Genomic DNA, 25,430 nt, shown 5'->3' on the forward strand with positions numbered 1-25,430 from the left:
GAGGGCTGTGCCCTATGGGGGGGTCCCCCAGTGTCTGCCCTGGAGGCTGTGCCCTATGGGTGGGTCCCTCGGTGCCTACCCTGGAGGCTGTGCCCTATGGGAGGGGTGCCCCAGTGTCTTCTGGGGAGAGGTACACCCCATGGGGGTTGCCCTGTATCTCCTGGGAAGAGGTGTGCCCTATAGGGGTGCCTCAGTGTCTTCTGGGGAGAGGAATGCCCTACAGGGGGTACCCTGTATCTCCTGGGGAGAGGTCTGCCCTAAGAAGGGTGCCCCATGTCTCGTGGGGAGACGTGTGCCCTGCGGGGAGTGCCCCATGCCTTCTGGGGAGAGGTGTACCCTAACTGCTGGGGAGAGGTGTGCCCTATGGGGGTGCCCCGTGCCACCTGGGGAGACATGCGCCCTGCAGGGGGTGCCCCATGTTTCCTAGGGAGAGGTGCGCCCTGTGCCTCCTGGGGAGAGATGCACCCTGAGGGGGGTGCCGGGGCCCAGTCTTGTGCTTGGGGTCTCTCACATGCTCCTGCTCCATTACTCACCAGCCTGGGGCATGCTCTAGCCACAGCATCGTGGCCTGTCCTTGGACCCTCTTTGGGTATCTATGTTTGTAGCCTCCCTCTCCATACTCTTCTGGGAGGCATTGATCAGAAATGCAAGAGAGAGGCCGGGCGCAGTGGCTCACGCCTGTAAACCTGACACTTTGGGAGGCCGAGACAGGCAGATCACTGGAGGCCAGGAGTTCGAGCCTACCTTGGCCACCATGGGAAAAACCCGTCTCTACCAAAAATACAAAAATTAGCAGCAGGGTGTGGTGGTGCATGCTGGTAATCCTAGCCACTCAGGTGGCTGAGGGACGAGAATCGCTTGAACCTGGGAGGCGAAGATTGAAGTGAACTGAGATGGCACCAATGCACTCCAGACTGGGCAAAGTTGAGAGAGACTGCCTCAAAAAAACAAACAAACAAAAACACAGAAGCACAAGAGAGAACTTCCATGCTCACCTGGGATCCCCTTGTAGGTGGAAAAGCACTGTCCGAGAAGGAGAGGCGAGGCTGTGTCTAAACCACCACAAACAGCCGGGAAACCGGAAAGTCCAAGGGGACCACGAGCATTAAGATTCTCCTAAAAGATCCTATTTACCCAACATTAATAATTTAAGTTATATTTTAAAAATGATTCCCTTTTCAATTATACAACTCTATTCAAATTCACTGATGATTTAATGACACTAATTAGATTTTGTGTTCAAGAAATCTGTCTGACAAACACCACTGCCAAATGTCACTAACGATACGATGGCTTATAAAGAGAGTTTAAATCACCCAAACAAAAGCCTCCTAATGTAGTGAAACCACTGTGTAGTTCAAATGGCTTTTATAATCTCTATTTTAATGAAGAAATAAATGATCAAAATGCAAAGAGAAAGGCAACCTTGAACTTCCTTCTGTGCTTTTGAGACCCTGGCCCAGAGACTGGCTCCAGAGCCATGTAGAACCATGGCCATCTCTCCGAGGGTCCGCCCTGCAGGGTGGGGTGGGCTCTCCCAGGGACACCTCCAGGAATGAGGAACATGGCCTGAAGGCCTGGCCTGTAGGAGTGACGTGAGGACTGGGGTCGGGGTGCTCTCTTCTAAGCAGTGAAGCCAGCTCCTGGGGCACCAGGAGAGGAGAGGCAGAGGGGTTCTGGAGGTGGCACCTGGCCTCACCCTGAGGTGGCAGCACTGACCCCAACTCAAGTGTCTTCTTTACGTCTTCTGGCCTCCTAGGACTACCTTGAGGAGCCCCGGTCAAACACAAAGGGCTTAGGCTTACTTCTCAGCTTCTCATCTACGTCTTCTTCTTGTAAAAGCTACAAATTCAACCAGCACGGAATGAGACATCCACAATCCCATCTCCTTAACCTCGCTCTGCACCGACACCCATGGCGGCTTTGGGGTGGGGTCTCCTAATCACGCGCTGTGAATGCTCCAGGTGATCAACGGCAAGGACTGCAGGGCTCACCAGGGTGCAGTGACAACAGGAAAAATGGAATTCAGCAGGAGCCCCTGAGGCCATCCTCAGCCAGGATCTGTGTTGGGCTGCAGGAACGCGGGGAAACCGGAGTGAGCGAGTGGTCCTCATGTCCCCCAGGCAGGTGGCACCAGTGGCTGACGGGGGCTTCTGAGAGGTACAGGGCAGTGCCTGGGTCGAGACTGCTGTCGGGGAGTCCTCAGGCTTGATGTGGGGTTGCCAACATGCAGAATACAAAGGAGCTACGGTACTCATTTTAAAAAATTACTTCTAGGAGTCATAGAATGTGAGCCTATGGTGGAAAAGCTAAATAAAACATTTATTTAGGCCTCTTGAGGGCTGCTCTTCGAAGATCACGGAAAGGCTGGTGAGCCGAAGCCCTGGGCAGGCTGCAGGGATTGCCTGCAGTGACTCCCCCTGACCCGTGCCTTCTGCTTGGCATGCACCTGGTTTCCTGCAGCCAGCTTGAAAACTCTTCTCCCAGGCCTGAAAAACAGAAGCCAGCTGCAGTTGCCCATGGTCAGGGCCGTGAGGGAGGCAAGACTGGCCTGTCCACAGCACAGAGCGGCGCCATCAGGAAAGTGAAGACTGTGTCCTCTCTCATGTCCCACCTGCCAGGAGTGTCAGGATCACAGGGATCCCAAAGGGTATGGTGCTTGTGCAGCTCTCAACTGCCCCACCCTAAACTCAAGTGCGCCTGTTAAAGTGGACAGGGTCCCAGTGGAGGCTGGTGGGCCAATCTCCACAGGGACAAGTGACATGTTTGTTACACACGGCTGCTAGGTTGCTCTGAAATCTGAAGGCAAAAACGATAAAGCATGGACTTCAAGAGCTCAGGAAAGTGTCCTCTCCTTGGTTTGTCAAACACTGACACTAGCAGGCCTGTGCATCTGGGAAAAAGCAGCAGCAACAACTCCCAAGCCAACAAATGCCAAGGCAACGGTGCCAAGTCCAAAGCCAGAGCCCACAAGCAGCCCCTCAGGGTCCAGCCAGAAACCTCCCAGCCCCTGTTCCCTCAAGGCCAGAGGGGGCCGAGTACAGAGCTCTCAGGGCTCACCTTTGAAGCACAGGCACTCACAGAATGGTTTGGCACCCATGAGAGGGGACACGGAGCTGTCCCTGAGCCTGTCCTCCAGGGCCAGCCCAGCTTTGGGATGCAGCCTCCCCCACAATCTGCCACTAAGTCTACAGACAACTGATACTACTTTACCTCCATTTCTCAACAGTGATTATGAAATAAAGACACTGAACAAAGTGTCTTACATACAAAGGAAGGGAAACTGGAATCCTGTGGTCAAGAGAATTACCAGCTAGGGCAGAAACAGAGGGATGCACCCCTAAGCTACTCTGCACACTAGGTGGGCACACTAATATCTGTGTGTGGGCTAACGCCAGGTAGCCAAGACCTCAGCTGAACAACTTCTACCCATGGACCATGTGAGCATCTCAGAAGCACCAGGTAGCATACGGTTATAGGCTTTTGATGCCCTACATCTGTGCTGTCCAACAGTTGCCATGAACCACGTGCGGCTCGAAATGCGGCTGGCCTGAATGGAGACATGCCCTACGTGTGACCCAGTGGCTTGCCAAGACTTAGCATGAACAACAACAGCAGCAGTGTTGGTGGCGGCCTGCCACTTCCCAGATCAGGGCACAAGAGACCCTGTGGCTTCCATGTTGGCCATGCTTCCTCTCGGGTTGCTCCCTCTGGGAAGCTGGCTGCTATGCTGTGAGCACCCCTGCAGATGAGGACCTCAGGCCTCCTGCCTGCAGCCATGTGAACGAGCCTGAATGGAGCACCTCCCGCCTCAGTCCAGTCAACCCTGCAGATGAGACCACAGCCCTGCCTGACATCTTAATAACAACATAATGGGAGACCCCATCAGTGAAGCTGCTACAGGATTCCTGACCCACAGAGCAAGACAATACAAACTTGCTATTTTAAACTGCTAAGTGTTGGGGTAATTTTGTTACACAGATATAGATAACTTAATCTGATTTTGTGGGATTTTTCACTTTGTTTAATGTGACCACTAGAATATTTAAAATTACTGGTGGAATTTTAATATACTCATGTATATTTCTATTAGACGGTGTTGCTCTAAATGCAGTGACAACATATTATAATCACAGATATCATAACTAGCTTGCCAACTATACAATATAACTTTGCCACATATCACTAGTACATATTTCCAATTGATTTAATTTTAAAATCTGGTATCAGATTAAATATTTGTATACAGTAAGTACCAAAAAAAGTCTTTTTTTCTTACCACATTTAAATTAAAAGAAAATATTATCTTTTTCTAATTATAAAAGGTTAGTAGAGAAAATAGAAAATATAGAAAAGTCCTAAGAAAAAGAAAACACACAGATTTGTCAATACACCTCCCAGCAACGATCATTAAGGTCCTGGTGCTTCTTTCCTTTGGTAGCTTTTCTACTTCTGAGCATGTTTCAGATGAAATTAGGTGATAAGCATTTTTCCTATTTGGAACATGCTTCCACACAACGACTTTAGACCGCTGTTCCCACTCAGCACCACGTCCTCCGCAATACACGTAAGTGCTGCCCGCGGTTTGTCGCCTGGTGTTACCGTCCCAACACGGAAGCCCTGCTGCAGGAACCTCGCGTCATGCCTGGGGCGCCGGCACACTCCGTGGAGGCAGAGCTGGAGTCACCGGGAGTTGAGGGGTGTTACCATCCCAACGCGGAAGGCCTCCTGCAGGAACCCTGCATCATGCCTGGGGCCCCGGCACACTCCGCGGAGGCAGAGCTGGAGTCACCGGGAGTTGAGGGGTGTTACCATCCCAACGCGGAAGGCCTCCTGCAGGAACCTTACATCATGCCTGGGGCCCCGGCACACTCCGGGGAGGCACAGCTGGAGTCACCGGGAGTTGAGGGTGCCGGAGGCCTGGCCCACCCACACCCGCGCACCACGCCTCACCTTGATGTGCTCGTGGAGCTGCGCCTCGTGCTGCCGGGAGAGCTGCTCGTGCTGTCTCTGGAACTCGGCGATGAGGATCTGCCTCTGGATCTGCTGCTTCTGCTTGAGCGCCAGGAGCTCCTGCTGCAGCTGCTGCTCCCGCAGGGCCGGCTCTGCCACAGGCAGTGAGAACTGGTGGTCCAGGCGCAGGTCCATGGGCACTGCCGAGGGGGCCACTTGCAGAGGCAGCGCCGTGGCCACATCCACTGTGGGAAGAACAAGCAGGAGAGCCGGTCACTGCCGCCCTCGGCCGTCACCGGGCCCCAGAGCCCCTGCCCAACACACTGGCCACCTTCACGGGGAGTGGGGGGGCCTGCGAACATTTGAGGATTGGATACCCCTCTCCCCCGTCCCCCTCTTGCCCAACAAACTCAAAATGCAAGACTCAGAGGCCTCTGGGGCCCATTCCTCAAGGACAAAAACCACAAAAGCCCATGGAAGGTCAGGCCAGGACACACTCCACAATCCGTTCCTTCCTCCACCCTCCCCGGGAGGCCGGCTCTCAGAGGACCCCGCTACAGGCCCAGAGGCCTTGCTGACGTCATTTTTAGAAGTCAATAATGAGAAAAATAAAGAAAAAGATTCTGGCTGTTTATGGAAAAGAGCAGGCGCCAGCCCTCAGCTAGGAAGACTGCCTGTTCTGCTCCTCTTCTTCCTCTTCCATCGAAGTCACTGCGCCGCTGTAAGAGCCTCAAGAACAGTGTGTGCCCCAGAAGTGGTCCAGACAGACGCTGGAGACCCGGAGCCCGTTTCCATGGCGAGACAAGTGCCCCCTTGGAAAACATGTTTACCAGACACAGCCAACAAGACGTGCTCCTGGCTCTTGGCACAAGTGCGTTCCTCTGGGCATGCGTTTCTGCACCTCGCGAAGAAATGGATTTTCTGCCCTGTACTAATGTGCTATTGAGAAAAGACTACAAGGAATTTTGATGAGGAACAGAAGCTGAATCAATTTCATTCCTTACAATCAATACCAAATGAAAGTGAGAAAAGTAACGCAGGAAGAAGGGTAGGTTTAAATTACAGCTATCACAAACAGCCCGACGTACGCACCCCTTTTACGGCAGGTCCCTATTCTGAAAGCATGCAGTGCGTGCGGGCACTCACTCTGAGCCAGCACTGCTCTTGGCACAGCCCAGACATCCCAGCGTCATTTCTCAGACACGTGGTTCTGCCGAAAACTTCACTGAGAGTCCAAGTGAGAGCCCAGCCTGCCTGCTCCCCTCCCACAGGCCCACCCCTCAGAAAGCTCCCCATAACCAACACTCATGTGACCTGGGCCAAGTGGGCAGGTGGGGCCTTGCCCTCTAGGAGGGTCTCAAGCTCAGAGTGGTATCTGGGCCAACAAGAGGGCTGCTGAGAAAACAGCTCCTCGCCCCTCATGGTCAGCACCTTTGGGCGTGACCTTGTCCAGGTGCCTCCCTGAGAGCGGCCCACCCACGTTCACCCTGACACTCAGCCCGTCTCTGGACTGGCCTAAGACCAGGCCTTGTCAGCAACTCAGTTCCTAGGAAAACCTGCACTCCACAGTCTCAAAGCCACCGATTCGGGTGAAACAGCCCACAGGGGGCAGCTGCCTCTCGGTGCAAAGCATTTCCACAGTCACTGCCCAGGCAGCAGGTCCCACACTGGCTTTGCCTCCAAACCACTGGAGGTCCTGGTCCCAGGACTCAGCCTTCTCCTGAGAAAAGTGTAGGAAATGCTTTGGGGGAGGCCTGGGCACTGGGTGGAGCTTGGGGTTCTGATCCTTGGGTTGCCACTTAGCCGTGGGAGCTGCAGTCACCTGAGCTCCTGGCGCCCAGGGTGAGGGGTGCTCTCAGGTTCCCTGGCTGACTTCACTGTCTCCTCACCCCTCCCCTACCCCACCGCAGTCAGTCTTGCTCCTAACCTGGCCCTGCTGGCTGCCCTGGCTGGACTGGCTCGAACCCGAGGAGTGCCCAGGCCTCAGGCCACGAAGACCAGCTCAGGCCACTTTCCTGGACAGTGAAAAGACACAAAGCAACCCAGAAGGTGACAGAAGCTTCTGAATATATCTGATCACATTCCACAGCGCAGCACGAGCTGCCTCGTTGTTGTTTTTGAAATGAAATCCTCCTCTCTGACTGTTTCTCTTCTGTTTCTTTTCCCAAATCAGTGAAGTGCAACCCCCAACTTTTAAAATGCATGTATTTAGTTTTTAATTGGGTGTCGACTTTGACACAGTAAAAGGTTTTCATTTGCTATTACGTGAGAAGAATCTACACAAATAAACTGCGTGTTCACTGTGCGGGAGCAGGGAGCAGGGGTCTACCCACCCCCCACCCCACACATGAGTGAGGACTGTTCTATATGCAGGAGCAGAAAGCAGGGGTCCACCCACTCCCCTACCCCATATGTGGGTGAGGACTGGACCCTATTCATTTCCTTTCTTCCCTTTTCTGATCATTTTTATGACAAAATACAGCAAAATGGAAAAACTGTGTAAGCAATGCCAGTTTTATGAAACATCAGTGTTCACCTACATTTGCTTCAGACTTTCTTTTAAGGAATAAAATATATGAAAGGCAGGGAGGAGAGCTAAGTCAGCAAACTCGCAAACTCAGAGAAAAGAGAACAGAGCCTGGCTTCTTGAAGGAGACTCAGCTGGCGGGCTCCCTGCTGTGGGCACTGGGGGCTACGGGTCCAGCTCTCACAAGCACGGCGGTGCGAAACACTTTCCTGAAAACACAGTCTCGTGAATGACTGTCAGGTTCCGGTTCCCTCTTCTGCGTTCATGGCTGTGATTGGTACGTGGTTCTCCTGGGACCAGTGCCCTGCAGTGACTTCCTAGAGCGCCTCAGGTGAGTTGGCCTGTGCTTTCCAGGGATAAACACAACTTTGTTCTTCTAAGTTACACAGTCAACATCCATGGGTGAATCCATCGGTGAATGCATATACTTGTATAATTTAGAAGAACAAAGTTGCCTTTATCTCTAGGAAGGGATAAAGTTAGAAAAACAAAATAGCATGAACAACGACCATGTTATTTAGAATGCTGGTGTCCATATTTGTAGGTGAAACTGGTCTCTCTCATATTCTTTTTGTTTGGTCAGAGACATTTTAGCTTGAACAAATAAGCACAGGGAATAAGTAACTGCACAGTGTTGCATCTTGGAAGCTGGGTTATTGCCTACGCCTCACCTCATTTGTCCCTGTGTGGGGGGCCTGGGTGGGACCCCTGCTTATAAGATGTGCTGCTGTCACCCAAGATCCCATGTAGAAACAGGGTCCCACCACAGGCGCTGGGCAGAAGCCTGACCCGCTGCTGGCTTTAGCGCATCCCCCTCCATTTCTAATTTCTCACAGATGGAGGGAGGGGGCAGCATCGCAAACGTCTGGTGTTAATCTCTCTAAAAACCAAACATAAAACAACTTTTAAGGGATTTTTTAAATTAACTTCAAAAACATGACCTGCCCGCGTTTCTACTCCTCATTCAGTTCCCAAAGAACATTCATGGCTCCTGCTGTGTGCCAGGTGCTGTGGGGACGAGCCCAGGGCAGCCGCTGGGGCGCTGAGGAGCACAGGAGCTGATGGCAGGCCCAGGGGAAGGGCCCACAGCGGGCTGCGTCTCACTGAGGGCAGGGGCTGCCTGAGCAAGGACCCAGAGGTCTAGGTGCAGGTGGAGGGTCATGGGGACGGGGGAGCCCACAGACCAGCCCGCCATCTGCAATGCTAGAGTGTCACTCAGGCTTGGGGCCGGGAGAGCAGCCAAGGGTGCAAGGGGAAGCAGCAGCAACTCTGGTGCCGGGGAAGACCCAGCTTCTCAGGACCAAGTGGGGAAGGCGGGGCAGGCTCTGCACGCTCAAGGTTGGCTGGCCGAGTGGAATTTTCTTTCTTCAAACTTTTCTCAGATTTCCCTGAATCTGGAATCACAGGACATCTTAAAAGGAAACCCAAGTTCATGTTTGCTCCAAAGCATCGAATAGATGACACTAACATGATCCTGATGCAAATGCCACTGAAGCTATTTCATCAGGGTCAGAGACAAAATTCAATGTACTGAAATTCCCATCACAACACAGGCACCTGGCCAGATCCGAGCCCGGGGGAGTCAATGCTGATGTGGGCCAAGGGCCCCCACCACCTGGGAGTTTTCAGAAATGGAAAATGATCACAAGGTTCCTCACAGGGATGCCGGCCAGCATTCACCATTGAGCGTGGAAGAGATGCGCTCGCTTGGATGCCAAGGAGAACAGGCAGCGCCCTCTGAAGGTGAGAATTGCTCCCTGGATGTAGCCTCATCTGGATAACCTACACTTTAGTGGTGGGATAGAGGAGGCTGCCCGTTGTTTGTTTTTTTTTTTTTAATGTACAACTCATCTTTCCATCTAGTCTACTCAAGAGCTATTAATGCTTTAATTCCTAAGGCATTCATTCTTTAATCTGTTCTTTAAGCTGTCTTCTTGGAGATTTGTACAAGTTCTGCAAATTGATTCAAATTTCATCTTAAAAGGAATTTGTCAACTGGACTGAGAGACAAAACAGTCAGACACGGAACATGCTGAACGCCACGCTGCTACCGGGGAATTCTCTTCTGAAGCTTGGGTGACGCTCCTGCCCTCCTCACAGGCACACAGCTGAACCTCCTGTGCGTGCATCACCTGAAAGGTCACAGCTCGGCCCAGGTCTGCTCTTAAATTCCACCACCTGTGAAACAGCCAGTGAGCAGCCTAGCCCAGCACTCCCCACTCCCAAAAGACAGGACCCTATGGGGGAAGAAAGTGCTGCTCAAATCTTCTGAATGTCGCTTACAAACTCCTTTTTCTGCTAAAACCTTCCCTTCTGTGAGAGCGCAGAGAGGATGATGCAGACTGCAGCTGGGAAGCTGCTTCCTACTCCTCCAGGCCCCTGCTGGGTCACCCTAGAGCTGCCAAGGCCAGCAACTGAGGAGGAGGAGGGCAGGCAGGCAGGGCTCCTTCCAGCCACTCCAGCTTCTCCAGCAGTTTAGCGCTTGCTGGAAGCTGCTGGCGCTGATCTGCCCCTGGCAGTGCTGGTGAGAGGCAAGTTACTCCTCGCAGATCTGTGTCTCCAGCTTGGTGCGCGTCTCCCTATGGACACGGAAGAGTGTGGGTCCCCTGAGGAGCAGGGAGGCGAGGGGCCCTGCAGAGCAGCCACCTTCTGCTGAGAAGGAGCCTGGACTCACTGGCATGGTGCAGCCAGAGGGGGCTTCGGTGGGCGCCAAGGCTGGGAAGTCGGGCGCACCAATGAGCAGAATGCTGTTGCTATTCTCACCACGGCACTTACTGCATTTTCACTCAGTGTGGGGAAGGGATGTTCACACTGCCTTGGTTTACCAGACTGCCACATGAAACTCCACTCTCTGCTAAAGTAAGCTAAGAGCAGAGCAGAGAAAATCAACAGCAGCACACGCCGCCTGCATCCCATGCAGCACCTCCGGCCACGGCCATCACTCACCTCTGAAGACAATGCTGTGTTTATGCTGGATTCAATAACACAAATTCAACGTTCACAGGGCAAGGAGACCCACCTCAGGGCTCCTGAGGGCTTCCTAATGAGGACCCTGGGAGCCGGGTGGGTGGGGATGAGGCCCAAGCTGTCCCAGGCCCGGCCCCACACACCAGCTGCGGAGATGAGAACCACAATCCCATTCACGCATTCGTGCGCCCATGGCTGTGTCAGAGGTGACTTGTGCTATTTCTGTATCAAAAACCATTCAAAACGCCACGAGTTCCCAACAGAAGCTGCTAGTGCTTTTGACCCAAAGCACCCTGAAGAAAACAATAAAACCTTCTCTACTTAAAGAATGCAGCATCAAAACAAAAAAGTCTGTATTCTCATGAATATTCTATGGTACAGCAGAAAATGGCTTTTATAGGTTGTGCCTTGAGAAACATATCAAGACAATCAGACTCCTGACGTCAGTGAAAGCACAAAGACTGCATTCAGAGTCCAATGGGAGATGGTCAGTGTGCTGTGAATGAATTCTCAATCACGAACAGAAAAATCTGTTAGTCTCTCTCTCTCTCGTTCTTTTAAAATAAATGTTCATAAAGAAGCACACTAATTTTCCATGACATGCTTAGGTCCTCTTCTCAGGACGCGATTTCATGCCATCATACAGATATGGAAGAAAAAGAGGCACTATTCTTTAGGAAACACAGTCAACGTTTAGGGTCTCCTCAAGTAAAGAATGACTCATTCAAATCAAGGGAAAAATAATAGATATTTCAACTATGTAACCATGATTTCCTCTTACACTGACATTTTGCCTGTGTGTGGGGGTCGGGGGAAGAGAGAGGATGGGACAGAAGAGGAGGGAGACAGCACATTAGAAATGCATGACTTAGCTACAATGTCCTTCACCCTTTATTTATTGTGCAGTGTGCCATCCATGCTGAAGAACAAGTATGTTTAGTAAAACAACAGTAATGAAACCAGCACCAGTGCATCCTCTGCTTCAATGAGGCCCAAACGTCACCCTCTGCGTCCCTTCAAACCACATGCGCCCCTACCCCGTGAGCAACCTCCTGACTCTGTGAAGTGTCCTCCTGCTTTGCTGTGATAATAACGTCTGCATATATGTGGCCCTGAAAACACGCCCTTTACTTTCTGAAGACTGAAGGCAGCAGCACCAGTGCAGTGGAAGGAGGGGTTGACAATGGTTCCCGGGACAGGACAGTCTCGAGTCTGAGTCTGCTGTCAGCTTCTGGGACAGCGGACAAGAGCTCCTTCTGGGGTGAAGCCACGGGTGACCCCCAGGAAACCAAGTGCACCCCGTCTAACATCTGGCAGGGCAGTCATGTGGACCAGAACCAGGTGCCAGAAGGTGTGGTCTGGGGGGTGAGCTGCCCTCCATGGTGGCCACCTCCAGCTCTCAGGTGGGAGCTGGGCAGAAGACCCCCCCTGGAGAAATGAGTGGCCTCGGGGAATCAAGGCAGTGGGGCAAGGGGGAGAGAGTGGGGCCACGTGGTCAACAGAGGTCGGGCACAGACAAGCGGCTGAGTGTTGCATCCTCAGGTTTAGGCAGCAAGGCAGGCAGTCTGGTGAGGCTGGCCTAGACACTGCCTCCAAAGCTGTGCCACTCGCCCTGGGCGGGCGCTCCGACTGTCTGCACTGCTGCTGGCCTGGACAGGCCCGACTCCTCCAGGGGATTCCCTCTGTCTCTGCCCTACCTTAAGTCTCCCGTTTCCTTTGTCCCAGTCATCGTCTTCCTTGGTTTATTTTCTCACTCTGCAGAACTCAGGCTCCAGCTGTGTCTTAAAAAGGGAGGCATAAGAGTAAGTTCTGCACATCTGAAAACGTGTCGATTCTCCCCTTCATGCGTCCTGACTTTGGCTGGGTACAGAATTCCAGCTTGAAGACCATCCTTCGCCTTCGGGATTCTGAAGGCACAGCTCTGTTGTCTTCCTCTCCCAGTATTGTCAGGAAAATGGGCGCCACTTGATGCTGCATCTTGTGTGTGACTCGATGTCTCTCTCCGGGTATCTGTAAGGTCTTCTCCAGGTCTCCAGTGTTCCAAAATTTCTAAGCCGTGTGGTTTGGTGAAGACCTTTCACACCCACTGCTGGGCGCCTGGCTGGTCCTTTGGAGACAGCAGCTCCTGTGCTTCCATCATGGGGGGCTCCCTGAAGCACTTCATCAAGGGTTCCCCTTTCCCATGCTCTCCTGGAACTTCTACCCCTTGAGTAGGAGATCTCCCAGAACAATACTCGGTCTTTTCCATCCTCCCTGTTTTCCTTGTCTTTGTCTTACACACTTCATGTGTGATTTCCTTAAATGTATATTCTAACCTTTTAATTGAGGTTTCATGATTTTTGCTATTTTGTTTCTAACTGACAAATGAAACAGCCATTTTCAGAGGACAATGGACCCTGGATATTCTTTTTTTTTAATGTCATCCTGTTCATATTTCCTGGATAAAACATCTTGTTTAGTCTCTGAAGATAGTAATGATAGCTCACTAAAAGTTTTCGTGTGTGTGTGTGTGTGTGTGTGTGTGTGTGTTGAGTGTCACCCAGGCTGGAGTGCAGTGGTGCGATCTTGGCTCAATACAACCTCCACCTCCCGGGTTCAAGTGATTCTCCTGCCTCGCCTCCCGAGTAGCTGGGATTACAGGTGTGCACCACCATGCCCAGCTGATTTCTCTCCCTGCCTCCCTTCCTTCCATGTTGGCCAGGCTGGTCTCAAACTCCTGACCTCAGGTGATCCTCTCGCTGTGGCCTCCCAAAGTGCTGGGATTACAGGCCTGAGCCACCTAGTCTGGTGACAAGTTTTCTTTTCTCTGTGGAGTCTCTGTTTGCTCTCCACCGTCCCTGCAAAAGCCTCCCCTCAGGTGCCTGGTTGCCCCTGGTTATGTGTTGCCAAGTGTGAGTGGAGGCACGAAAACCACCTGCCAACTGTGGGCACGGTCTGGTTCTCAATGCCAGGCTTCATGGAGGGTGACTGGAGGTGGCATCAGGAACCCCCTGGCTCAGTGCCCAGAGAACCTTCCCCTAGGGCTGGCCTACTGTCCACGAGAGGCGCCTCTCCATCCTGGGACTGGAGGGTGAGAGCTGGGCCTTCAGTGTACCAAGGGAGGGACCCCCTACTCAGTGTTTGCTGTGGACACAGTGACTAGCCCCCCTGTTCTTGCTACAGTACCCACATCCTCAGCTTGCTCCTGTGCCCACACAGAGGCCCTCAGGGTCACAGTCGCTGGACAGCACCCCTTTGTGGCAGTGCAGCTTCCATCTGGTGAGTTCTCAGTGCTCCTCGTGGTTGGCTGAGATCTGGTTTTTGGGTCTGCTAAATCGCTGTGACTCTGTCACCTGCTGTCAGTTGCCAGGCTCTCATTCATGTTGCCCCCCTTCTGTTCTCCCCATCTTTGTGAGCTTATGACCTTTCTCTGAAATATCTATTTTTATCTTTCATGAGAAATTCCGAAAATACACAAAAGCATGAAGAATAGTGTAATCAAGCCGATCTCAGGTCCTCTGCTCACCCACCACTTCCCCACCTTCTAGATTATAGGGAAGCAGGCCCCAGTCGTCACTGCATCTTATCCAGGAAGACTTCCGAATCAAATGCCATCAACACACGCAAATAAATGGACAATTCTATAATATTATGAAGTAGCCAGAAAGTGTCCCCATAGTTTCATAAACACTTTTAAATATTTTGTTCAAATCACGATCCAAATACATTGTAATTAGCTGACGTACCTTTTAAGACCCCTTCCCCCGTCCTCCTGCTTCCCGCCTCCCCACCCCACTCCCCCGCCCCCCGAATAATTTATCAGCTGAAGACATCGGGTCATCTGCACTTTGCTGATTACACCCTGGTGCGGACCAGCAAGGCTCTGTCCCCCGTTCTTCTGAAAGCTGGGCGCTCACCGAGAGGCCTGGTCAGAGGCAGCTTAGATTTCCCAGCAAAACCTAAGGCGAACCCCTGCTCTCTGGGTGGCTTTTTTGTGTTGCGAAGGCTCGAAATGATCACTGACTAGATTCTCTCATCAGGGTTAAAAACAGAGCTCTTCGAGTCCCATCAGCCCCTCTCCATGTGTTAGCAGGACCATTTCTACAACGGGAAGGAATCCAAGATCAACTATCTTGTTACTCTCACAAACAGCGCTTATGAGAAAGGCAGTGTCATGCTTGATTCTCTTCCTCGGCTTGCCCATGTCTGAAAATCCTGAGTGGGTCTCGCGGCATCCTCCAAACGCGAGCAGTGAGGAGGGTGTGTTTTTCCGGTCACTGTTTACAAATGCTCACAGTCCTGTCCTTGATGAGCAGGAGCCCCGCGGTTGGATCGGGCGGCCCTCCAGACCCCGTGAGGGCTCTCTGAGAGCACTGCCCTGTTCTGCTACCAGATGCCTTGGGCTCTTCCTGTACATTTCTTTCTTTTTTTGAGACGGAGTCTCGCTCTGTCGCCCAGGCTGGAGTGCAGTGGCGCGATCTTGGCTCACTGCAAGCTCCGCCTCCCGGGCTCACGCCATTCTCCTGCCTCAGCCTTCTGAGTAGCCAGGACTACAGACGCCAGCCACCACGCCCGGCTAATTTTTTTTTTTGTTTTTTTCGGTAGAGACGGAGTTTCACCGTGTTGGCCAGGATGGTCTCGATCTCCTGACCTCATGATCCATCTGCCTCAGCCTCCCAAAGTGCTGGGATTACAGGCGTGAGCCACTGCGCCCAGCCCTCTTCCTGTACATTTCTTGACCCCTTTGTGGGTCCCTTTCTTGGGAAACAGTCTTAGAGACCACAGTCTGGAGACTGGGGTAAGCGCTGTTATTGGGTTGGGACTTAGGAACTATAGATCTTTACCGGTGTTTTTGTGAATTTCCTGAGGGATGGACACGTGTGTTTGACCTGCCATCCCTCCTCAGAGCTATGGAGAGCACCTCGCGCTGAAACTGATATTCAAAGGCCTGAACAGTCATAACAGGCCCACTCCAAACACTGACTTACATGCGATGCCATTTTCCCCCAGTGTTCTTAACTGAATTACAACTGTTGTATTTACCATGGTGGGGAGGAGCACGCACACAAAGTAGAGATGAGGTAGAGAAATCAGAAGTATTCTTTAAGGTAAAGCTTTAAAAATATTTTGTAGATAACATATGTAACTTAAGTGGCCCTACCTTGGAGCTTCATATGTAGGTGAGTTTTTATATGCCACTTCTGTTTCTCTCATTTAGATGTATATACGCAATGCCAAAGACAAAAGCTTATGTTAACAATCACTGTAAGTTAAATTATGCTTGAAAAATAAGAATAAAAATTATTATGGTGCAAGAAGAAGGTGTTTCGTATTGCTTTCCATTGAAATCAAAATGTAAAGAAACAAATGCGAAGAGAAGATCCAGTGCTATCTATGGATGTGCACAGCGGAGGCTTTCTCTGTGTGGGGCTGGGTGGGAGAGAGACGCGTCACAGGCAGATTGCATTTGACGCTGTGCTCGGAGCAGTGTTCTCGGTGCAGAGTTCTAGAGTGAAGGCAGCTGCAGCACATGGCCAGGCCTGGATGGCACTGTGCTTTAGCCTTCTAGAAAAGAAGGGAGGTGAAGCTCTTCAGGCTCCCTGAGAACTGCAGCAGAGGAGACTGCCCGCTCGAGCAGGAGGCGGGAGAGGGCCCACACAGGAAACTTCCCCTGCCTCCTTGTCCTCTTCACTACCGGGAAATCACAGGGCCCGGGGTGAACTCTGGCCCATGGCCTTCAGTGCTGATGTATTAATTCATTTAAGGGACACCCCGCTTGACAGGTGTCGGAATCTGATGTACAGACAGTTTAAGTGACTTGCCCAGGGCCACACACTAATGCACAGCAAACCAGAACTCTGGCATCCTAACCTGGCTGAACAGTGAGAGCTGGTCTTGCCGGAAACATCAGGGGCTGAAGGAGTGTTGTGGGGAGCTCACAGGTCACCCAGGGGGGTTCCTCAGGCTGGGTGTGGTCAGCAACACAGGGATTTGGGAGCAAGGAGAGGGCCTGGGTCCTATCCTGCTGTAGAGACCCAAGCATTGCTGAGGCCTCAGAACTTCTGCTCTGGAGTAGATGGTCTTCCAAAGCCAGCACCGGGGGCCTGCCCGACCCCTCGGCCCGCTCTGTGTGGCTTGGGCTTTGGTTTCATTCCTGACCAAAGGCCAGGCCTCCCTGTAATTACTATTCGCTGAGAGCCTACAGCCCACAGCTCTCCATGAATAAAGTCACTTTTTCCTAAAAAGCTCCTGGGACTGTGGCAGCAACCTAGGATCTGCTCCCACAAAGCTGCTCAAGGCTGAGACAACAGCCTCAGAGGCATAGCCAGGCCCCACCTCCCTTCCCAACAGCACCAGGAAAACAGGTGACAAGAGGGGAAGCCCGGCCAAGCCCAGCCTGCTGAGCACAGAGACGGAAACGACACATTCCTGAAACAGTATTTTCACTGCTAAAAATAAAAAGCTACAATTAATACCAGGTGTGCATTTTACTCCGTCTTTTTTTTTGTTTTTACATAAATCGGCTTTCACGTCCACCAAACTCAAAGCACCTTCCAAATCTAAGTTTTCAAACCGCTTTCTTACTGGCAGAAAAAAGTCTAAGTAGATGCATGCATAATAAGGTATGAACTCAGCCCAAATCTGTGCCACTGAGAAGGGTGGTCCCTGCAGTTGGCAGGATCTTCCCCCAGCCTCCACCCCCCTGCAGGCATCTCCAGCATCCCAGGGCTTCTCCGGGTCTGCTGGACCCGAGAACATTCTGATGGAGAAGGCGAGCGGGGTGCTGCTGGAGGGCTGGCTGTCTCCATGCCCTCACCTCATCCACGAACCTTGGAACCAGCCTGAAGGGATACTGGCGTAAGATGGGGACTACCTACAGCAGGAAGCTCTGCAGTCTCCAGTACCAGACAGTAGGATGGTATTTGTAAGGAAAGCCTAATGAGAATAATCTCCACCCAGAGTCTCCTTTTAGGTTGTCTCACAGGACACTCAGATAGAAAGACCTGGTCTCTCCAAATTTCCAGTGTGGACTTAAGACATGAGAAGACACAGGTACCACCTGGAGACAGGCAGAGTGGGGCAGTGGACGGGGTGTAGACTTGGGTGGGGTGTGAGTTCAGACCTAGCAGGGTGACTCTGGAGAACATACCCTGGCCTTCATCTATCCGGGCGACAGCAGGATGTCTGCTTACTGCAGGGCAGCAGGAGCTCTGGGAGAAGGGCTGGCCGGGCGACAGCAGGATGTCTGCTTACTTCAGGGCAACAGGAGCTCTGGGAGAAGGGCTGGCCGGGCGACAGCAGGGTGTCTGCTTACTGCAGGGCAGCAGGAGCTCTGGGAGAAGGGCTGGCAGGGGTGTGGGTTGGTCTTCATCACAGAAACAGGATGCACCCTCCACACGGGAGTGGCGGTGGCAGGGCCATGTAACATGGAGAATCACCGTCCAGGAGAGACAGGGCGAGGCTTCCTCGGTGGAGCTGTACCCTCTGGCCTCATGAGCTCCACACACTTCTGGGACAAAACAGCAGGCCCAGAAAAAGCTTTTCATCACCCAGGGTGATAAACCCAGCGATCAGGATGCCACGAGTGTGTCCAGGAGGGTGCAGGGCTGCAGGTTTTGGCATGTCCTGTTAGTTGAGCACCAGGAAGACAACGAGCATTGACAAGAAAGGAAGGGCCCGTCCACGCCGCCTGAGTAGGAGCAGACTGATCACCGCACCTGGATGTAGGCTACGGGGCACAGCACAGCCCAGGCAGCAAGCCCAGACTCCTGGGTGCTGGCAGCGCTGAGTGGAGCCTCAGCCCTACAGGCACACAGCCCTGCAGGGCTCCTGTGCTATAGGGTGGCAGGCAGAAGCTACCGCGAGAAGGCCAAGGGCCTGACCTGTCCACTGTTCCAGCGAGAGAGCGGGAAACACCAAGGGGAAGAGCTCAGCAAGCCCAGTGTGGATGCCTAGCCCTGGAGACTCCAAACTCCCAGCAAGTGGGTGTCCACCCAGCACAGACAAGGTGGACACAGGTGCACCTGGGAAGAATCCTCCCTGTCCCTTTTTAATAATAGAATTATTCTAGCAAAATCAGTGTCAGCTTCACACACGAGTCAACGATAAAAATACGTTTGACCATACTCAGATTTAGAAAATTCCGTTTTTTACTCTTAACTAGAAGCCAAGAAGGCTCATTGGAAAATACAAAAATTACACTTCCAGGATATAAGAAAGAAACCGAAGGACCTGCCTTTCCCTCCCTCCACGATCACTAACCAGCATAAGTCCTGTGGTCTCTAAGCTGAACCGCTTTAACTGAAACAGACTTGGGTTCTAAAACATGCATGAGCTGAACGTCCACGGACTGACTGTCTTCTGTAAAAGCAGGGTGTGGTGACTGCCAAGGCGACCACAGACAGTTGCCCATCCCTGACCCATAGTCCAGTAGGGAAAGACTTCACTGCAGCCCCCATCCCTCACCCCCAGCCCTGGTCGGGGCTTCCTTAGTCTGCAAAACCTTTTGTATGCAAAGCAGTGGAGATGAGGGACTGCGAGGTACTAACACAGACACGACACTACAATGGAATTATCACCTTCAAGGGATTCGAATAGGACTCAGAAACACTCCCGCTTCATAAGGCACCAAGAAAATAGGAGCTGATTTGTTCTCCAGTACAGAGGGAGAAACAAACACTGGCTTTCATTTCCTCAGCGCCCTTCCCACAGCTCCTGGTTAGGAGTTCGGGTCCAATGCATCCATCGAGCTCTCTCTCTTCCAAGGGAAATAAAAACCTCTTCATAGTGTAGGAGAATGAAAGGAAGAGAATTCGAAAAACGAAGCAGATTCAGGTAAACCTCATATTCCTGTGTAAAGCAGGAGTCCTCATTTCTAAGCATCTAGCCTGGCAGCTTCTGTGAACCTGTGAGCTCCTTTCTGCGCAGGGCATCCTGCTGGCCGGCCTGTGTCCCGGCGTCCCCGTGCTGTGCAGGTGTAGTGACTGCAGATAGACAGCTGACAAAGATGCAGCGGTCCCTGTGCCCGGGCCACGGGCCCTCCAGTTCAGGCCCGGTGACTCAGTCTGGGCTTTATTAGAAAAGGCAGCCTGAATACACCGGGCTCCGTGGGGAAGGTGTCTGTACTGCAGAGGGTTCGGGAACACAGACACGATTTCCCAGGCAGAATGTCAGGAATGGCAGGTACCTGGCAGGCAGGCTGCGATGGGCCCCAGGGAAATGGGCAGAGGGCTCTGACCCGGATCACGTCCAGTGAAACCGGCCCTTATAGTCTGCCGTCTGCACTGCCAATCCCTATGCTGGCCCAAGAACCCCTGCTTTCAGGGAAGAGAGGGTCCGTGGAGGGCTGCACCACTGAGGTGTGCTCAGGAAGGGCTCAGGGATGGACCAGGCATCCTGGGCCTGGCACGGAGAGCCTGCTGCTTCTTGCCCTTCAACAGCCAGACCCCGGGAATGGGTTAGCTTTCAACCCTGCATCCAACCCTCCAGGACAGAGGGCACCCCAAGTCTATCCTCTGGAGCTCCTATCAGGGCAGGTGCTGAGACCACGGAGGGGCCTCTGATGGCCCCTTCCTCTGTTTTCAGACATCAAAGCCTCTTAGGGTCCCCATGCCCCCAACAGAGCTAACCCCTGCTACCTGGGTCAAAGAACTAACTCAATGTCACAGGGAAGGTGCCCGTGCTCCTCCCGGCCTCATCTGTCATCAAAGCTGACTGCTAGGGCCTCCCCACCTTCCCCCGTCCCCCAGCCGCCTCTGTCCCTCAGCACTGAATTCCTGCAGGCACTCATCCTTCCTGCCTGGTCTCCCCACCCCACATGGCTGGCAGGTGGTAAGGCCTGCATTTAGGCCAGGGACTCACGTTCCAGAGTCTGTGCTCTGAGCTGCAAACCTCTACATACTGTCAGAACTCTGGAGAGGCAATATTTGAAGATAGATGGCCGACAATTTTCCAGAACTGGTGGGAGACATGCATCTACAGACACAGAAAGCACAACCATGCATGAAAAAGCAAAATGGAATCAAGACAACTTCAAAGCGAAACAGCAGACCGCTGAGACAGAGTTCAGAAGACCCCGCAATATGGGCCACATTATCCAACAAAGGAAACGCAGTCACAGAAGCCAGGACCAGTGAGCCTCTGAGAACTAGGAGAAAGCCACTGTCAAGCTAGAATCACATTCACAGGGAAGCTATTCTGCAAGAAAGCTCAGGATATAAACATATACCAGGCTGAAAACTAAGAAAGTTTAAAAAGCTCACCAGGAAGCCGTCAGGGGAGGATCAACAGCAAGGAGGTGGGCAGAGAAAGGGGGAGGAAGAAAAGGTGAGCAAAGAACTGGGGACTACAGAGAGAAATCTAAACAGACTTCATCTGAACAACACAGGAAGAAGAAGAAAGAAGAGGAGGAGGAGGAGGAGGAGGGGAGGACGAGGAGGGAGGGAGAAGAAGAAAGAAGAAGGAAGATTACCTAACTTGTGGCATTGAAGTAAAGGACAATTTAAATAGTAGAGAACAGCAAGAGGTGAGTGGGGAAGGGGTGCTCAGTGTTAAAGTGTCTGTAACCCACGTGTTGTAGAGGTCAGGGACATAAAATAGGAACTTCAGACATTTTAAGCTCATACAGTAACGTTTCACCTTAACTGCCGGAATAAAGCACATCACCTCCAAAGCAGCAGTCAGGTTGGGGCAGGATCCATCAGAAAGAATTTTAAGGAGAAGAAAGAAAGAATTTGTTGGATAACTAATCTGGCTGTTAGTTACACCCAGTGGCTCACACCTGCAATCCCACACTTTGGGAGGCTGAGGCAGGTGGATCACTTGAGCCCAGGAGTTCAAGACCAGCCTGTGAGGCATAGTGAAACCCCGTCTCTACAAAAGCTACAAAAAATAGCCAACTGTGGTGGTGCATGCCTGTGGTTCCAGCTACTCAGGACACTGAGGCGGGAAGATGGCCTGAGCGTGGGAGGCAGAGGCTGCCATGAGCCGAGAATGCACCACTGCACTCCAGCCTGGGCAAGAGAGCAAACCTGCCTCAAAAAAAAAAAGTAATTAAATTTTTTAAAAATATGGCTGTTATATACATGCACACACACACACGCACACACACACAAACATGGGTATGGTTGGTTGCCTCCCAACAGAGGTGCACCACTGCATCTATAAAGTTTTGCCAAAAATAACCAAGCTTGAATCTGATCAAACCTCTAGATCTAACTGCCAATTTATAGGAAATACAGGCAACAAAGGAACATTTTAAATGACATGACAGGGCTAAAATCAAGTAAAATTTAGAACCTAGGAAGGAAAACTCTGTGGGACAAACAATACGGTGTCTTCAACAGATAAATCTCAAGGACTGGAAAAAAGAAAAAAAGGTAGGAAGAAGAAACCTAGAGATTAACTGAGGACTTTATGACAGGTGCCAATCACAGTGTATGAACACTGCTTGGACCCAGAGACTCCTGGTACCAAAAGTCAAACCACAAACTAAAAAAGTGATTTTAAACACCATCAGGGATACATCAACATTGGGTAAAAATCTGCTAATAATAAAGAATGGTTAATCTTGTCTAAATATGTGCATCATCAATGCAGTAAAAGAGTCCCTATCTTTTAGAGAGCTAGGCACTAGAATGTTATGGATGAAATGACATGATGACTGGGGTCTGACTCTGAAAGACTGGGAGGCTGGGGGTGGGAGGGAGGCCTAAATGCAAGTCCTGGAGGGACTGCCCTGGCCTAAGCCACCTGACCACGCCCCAGGGCTCATTCCACTGCTGTCCCCACCGCTGGGTATGCCTGTAATTCTCTATAATAGAAAGTTCAATTTCAAAAAAAAACCCAAAAACTTCTAAATATCTATGGGCCAAAGAAGCCGCCATAACAGTTAAAAAGAATAAGAATGAAAAAAATACATACAAAATCTTGTAAGATTCTGTTTACTATAATTAGAGGAAACTTGGTAGCCTTAAATACTTATATATGACAATAATAAGGATACGAACTGAAAGACTAGATATATCTTTAAGAAATTAGAAAAGCAACAGTAGAACAAATCCAAAGAAAACAGATGAAAGCAGATAATACATAAATGAAATGAAACATAATCATTACTTACAAATACACCAAAATAATTTTAAAAAGTGATTCTCTCAAAAGACCAATACAAGACAAACTTCTGTTACGAGTGATTTAGAAAATAAAAAGAATAGGCACAAATTTAAAAACATTAGGAGTTTCATCACCTAGCCTCAGATATGGCAGAGATTTAAAAAATAAAAAAAATACAAGGAACAACTTGTGGCCAGTAAGTTTTAAAACTTACATGAAATAGACACATTTCTAGAAAAACATTCCAAAGTTGACAAAAAATAAATAGAAAACAGAATTAACCCTATAATCATAACTAAATTGAATTAATACTTTAAAATCTTTTCACAAAAATCATTTTACATGCAGTGACAGCCAAGTTTCAACTAACGGATCATGCAACTTTAAACAAACTTCAAGAGAATACAAAGGGCAGGCAGGATCCTGAGCCAATCCTATGAGGGGAGAATAAATATCCTTTTAAAAGAACTGGGCAAAGTATAAAAAAGACAGAAAAATTACAGTCTTGGTCATAAATACAGTCAAAAAAATCCCAAATAAACTATGAGCAAGCTTAATCTAATAGTCTATAGAAAAGACAGCAGACCAATACACGTGGTGTTTTAACACAAGAAAACACAAGAAAAGGCCGGGCGCGGTGACTCATGCCTGTAATCCCAGCACTTTGGGAGGCCGAGACAGGCGGATCACGAGGTCAGGAGATTGAGACCATCCTGGCTAACATGGTGAAACCCTGTCCCTACTAAAAATACAAAAAAAAATAGCCGGGCATGTTGGCAGGCGCCTGTGGTCCCAGCTACTCCAGAGGCCAAGGCAGGAGAACGGCGTGAACCCGGGAGGCGGAGCCTGCAGTGAGCAGAGATCGCGCCACTGCACTCCAGCCTGGGGGACAAAGCGAGACTCTGTCCCAAAATAAAAAAAGAAAACACAAGAAAAGCAACCTATGTACAAACCACCTATAAATCCAACTCACTGTTAATTAAGATCATCTTCAGAATGAAAATAAGTATATGTTAAAATCCAGCTATTCATTATAAAAGCTGTTAGCAAACTAGAAATGAAAGAGCACTTCTTTAACCAAAAAAGAGTTATCTATTAAAAGGTCCCCGCAAATATTGCTTTTAATGGTGAATCTCGAAAAAGCTGATGTAATGATACAGGCACAAAGGGAGGGAACGCAACTCCTGATCCAGACTCCAAGACTGCAGATACTGAGCTCCTCCCACCCCCACCACCTGCAAAGAGAAGAATGACAGGGAAGTTAATAGAGCTAATGAGGAAATGTAATACGGTGTTAGATAAGATCAACATAGAAATCCAATTCCACTTCGACATACTGCAACAAGCAGAAAACCTAATATAAGAAAAAGAAATACAAGGCACCTAGAAGTAAATCTGACAAAAAATGAGAAAGACCTTCATGGATAAAAATTATAAAATATATTGAAAGACTTTTTTTCTTTGTTTGAGACAGGTTCTCACTCTGTCACCCAGGCTGGAGTGCAGTGGCACGATCATGGCTCATTGCAGTCTCCACCTCCTGGGTGATCCTCCCACCTTAGCCCCTCAAGTAGCTGGGACTACAGAGGCGCGCCAACACGCATGGCTAGTTTGTGTATTATTATTTTTTAAAGAGGGGGTTTCACCATGTTGCTCAGGCTGGTAGAACTCCTGAGCTCAAGCAATTCATTCGCCTCAGCCTCCCAAAGTGCTAGGATTACAGGTGTGATCAGGCCGCTGTGCCTGGCCTGAAAGACATTTTTAAATGGTCTAAATAAATGGCAAGATAGCTCGTATTCAAGGATAGGAAGACTTACTATTCTAAAGATAGTGATTCTCTCCAAACTGAACTACAGGTCCAGTGCAAGGTAGTTCATGATCTTAAAAGCTGATTATAAAACCACATGGAAGAACTGAGAAGCAGTTGAGGTGGTCCCAAAGATGGTAGATGCAGGTCCTTTGCAGATTACTGTGGAAAAACAGGGTGTTCCGCAAATGCAGCTGGGACAAACACTTATCCTACTATTCTACGGGGAACAAAAAGATGGGATTCGTCCCTATTCACACCACAGGCCAAAATGGATTCCATGTGGATTAAGACTCAAATGTGAAAGGCAAAATTTTGAAATTTTTAGCAGACACTATTGGAAAATGTCCATGGAATAGAAAACTCAAGATGTGAAAAGTGCTTCTTACGACAAAATATGACGTTGTTACATCTGACTACATTTAAATTAAAATTTTCTGCTCGCTAGACAGCCTTAAAAAGTGAAAGACTGAATCTCAGAGGAGCTACTTTAACACAGCAGCTGACAAAGGACCTGTATCCATAACATGTAAGTAACTCCTATGAAGCCGCCAGAAGGAGCGAATTCCAAAGAATAGCAGAAGGTATGAATGGGCTTTTCACAGAAGACCCTGACGGCACAGGAAACAAAGGATCAAATGCTGGACCATGTTAGTGAGCACGGAAAGGCAAATCAGACCCCTGGAGACCCCACTTTACACCCACCCACCCAACTACGGGTGGAGAGGCAGGGAGCGGGGGCGTGGGAGCAGCAGCAGCATGAATGAGATGGGGCCTTCTAGAACAGTGGGCTTTCTCATAGACAGCCGAATCTTGCTTTCATGACCCAGCAACAAGCCCTCTCCTTAGTACAGCCACCCTTGAAAAATTCCTGCGTGTCTACACAAAGAGAATGGTACAAGGATATTCATTATAGCAGCGTTAACTACAAACGGCCCAAATATCAACAGAGCAACAGATAAATGGTGGAGTATTGAGAGTGTGGAATTGTATCTGGCAGCAAAAGTGAACGAATCCCAGCCATGTGGAATGATGTAAATGAATCTTAGAAACAACGTTGAGTTAAAAAAACAAGCTGCAGAA

General features: G+C 50.3%; 1 protein-coding gene across 11 annotated transcripts in view; it reads right to left on the reverse strand.

Annotated features, from left to right (window-relative positions):
* HDAC4 (histone deacetylase 4) overlaps window positions 1-25,430 on the reverse strand; it is a 358,886-nt gene that overhangs the window by 137,184 nt on the left and 196,272 nt on the right. For all 11 annotated transcript variants that reach the window (XM_054550096.2, XM_054550092.2, XM_024243466.2 and 8 more), the window contains one exon: window positions 4,954-5,198. In XM_054550096.2, the coding sequence (XP_054406071.1) occupies window positions 4,954-5,198 (245 nt within the window). The remainder of the gene's footprint in view (window positions 1-4,953; window positions 5,199-25,430) is intronic.

Source organism: Pongo abelii, chromosome 11 (assembly GCF_028885655.2).
Source record: "Pongo abelii isolate AG06213 chromosome 11, NHGRI_mPonAbe1-v2.0_pri, whole genome shotgun sequence".
Classification (NCBI taxonomy): Eukaryota; Metazoa; Chordata; class Mammalia; order Primates; family Hominidae; genus Pongo; species Pongo abelii.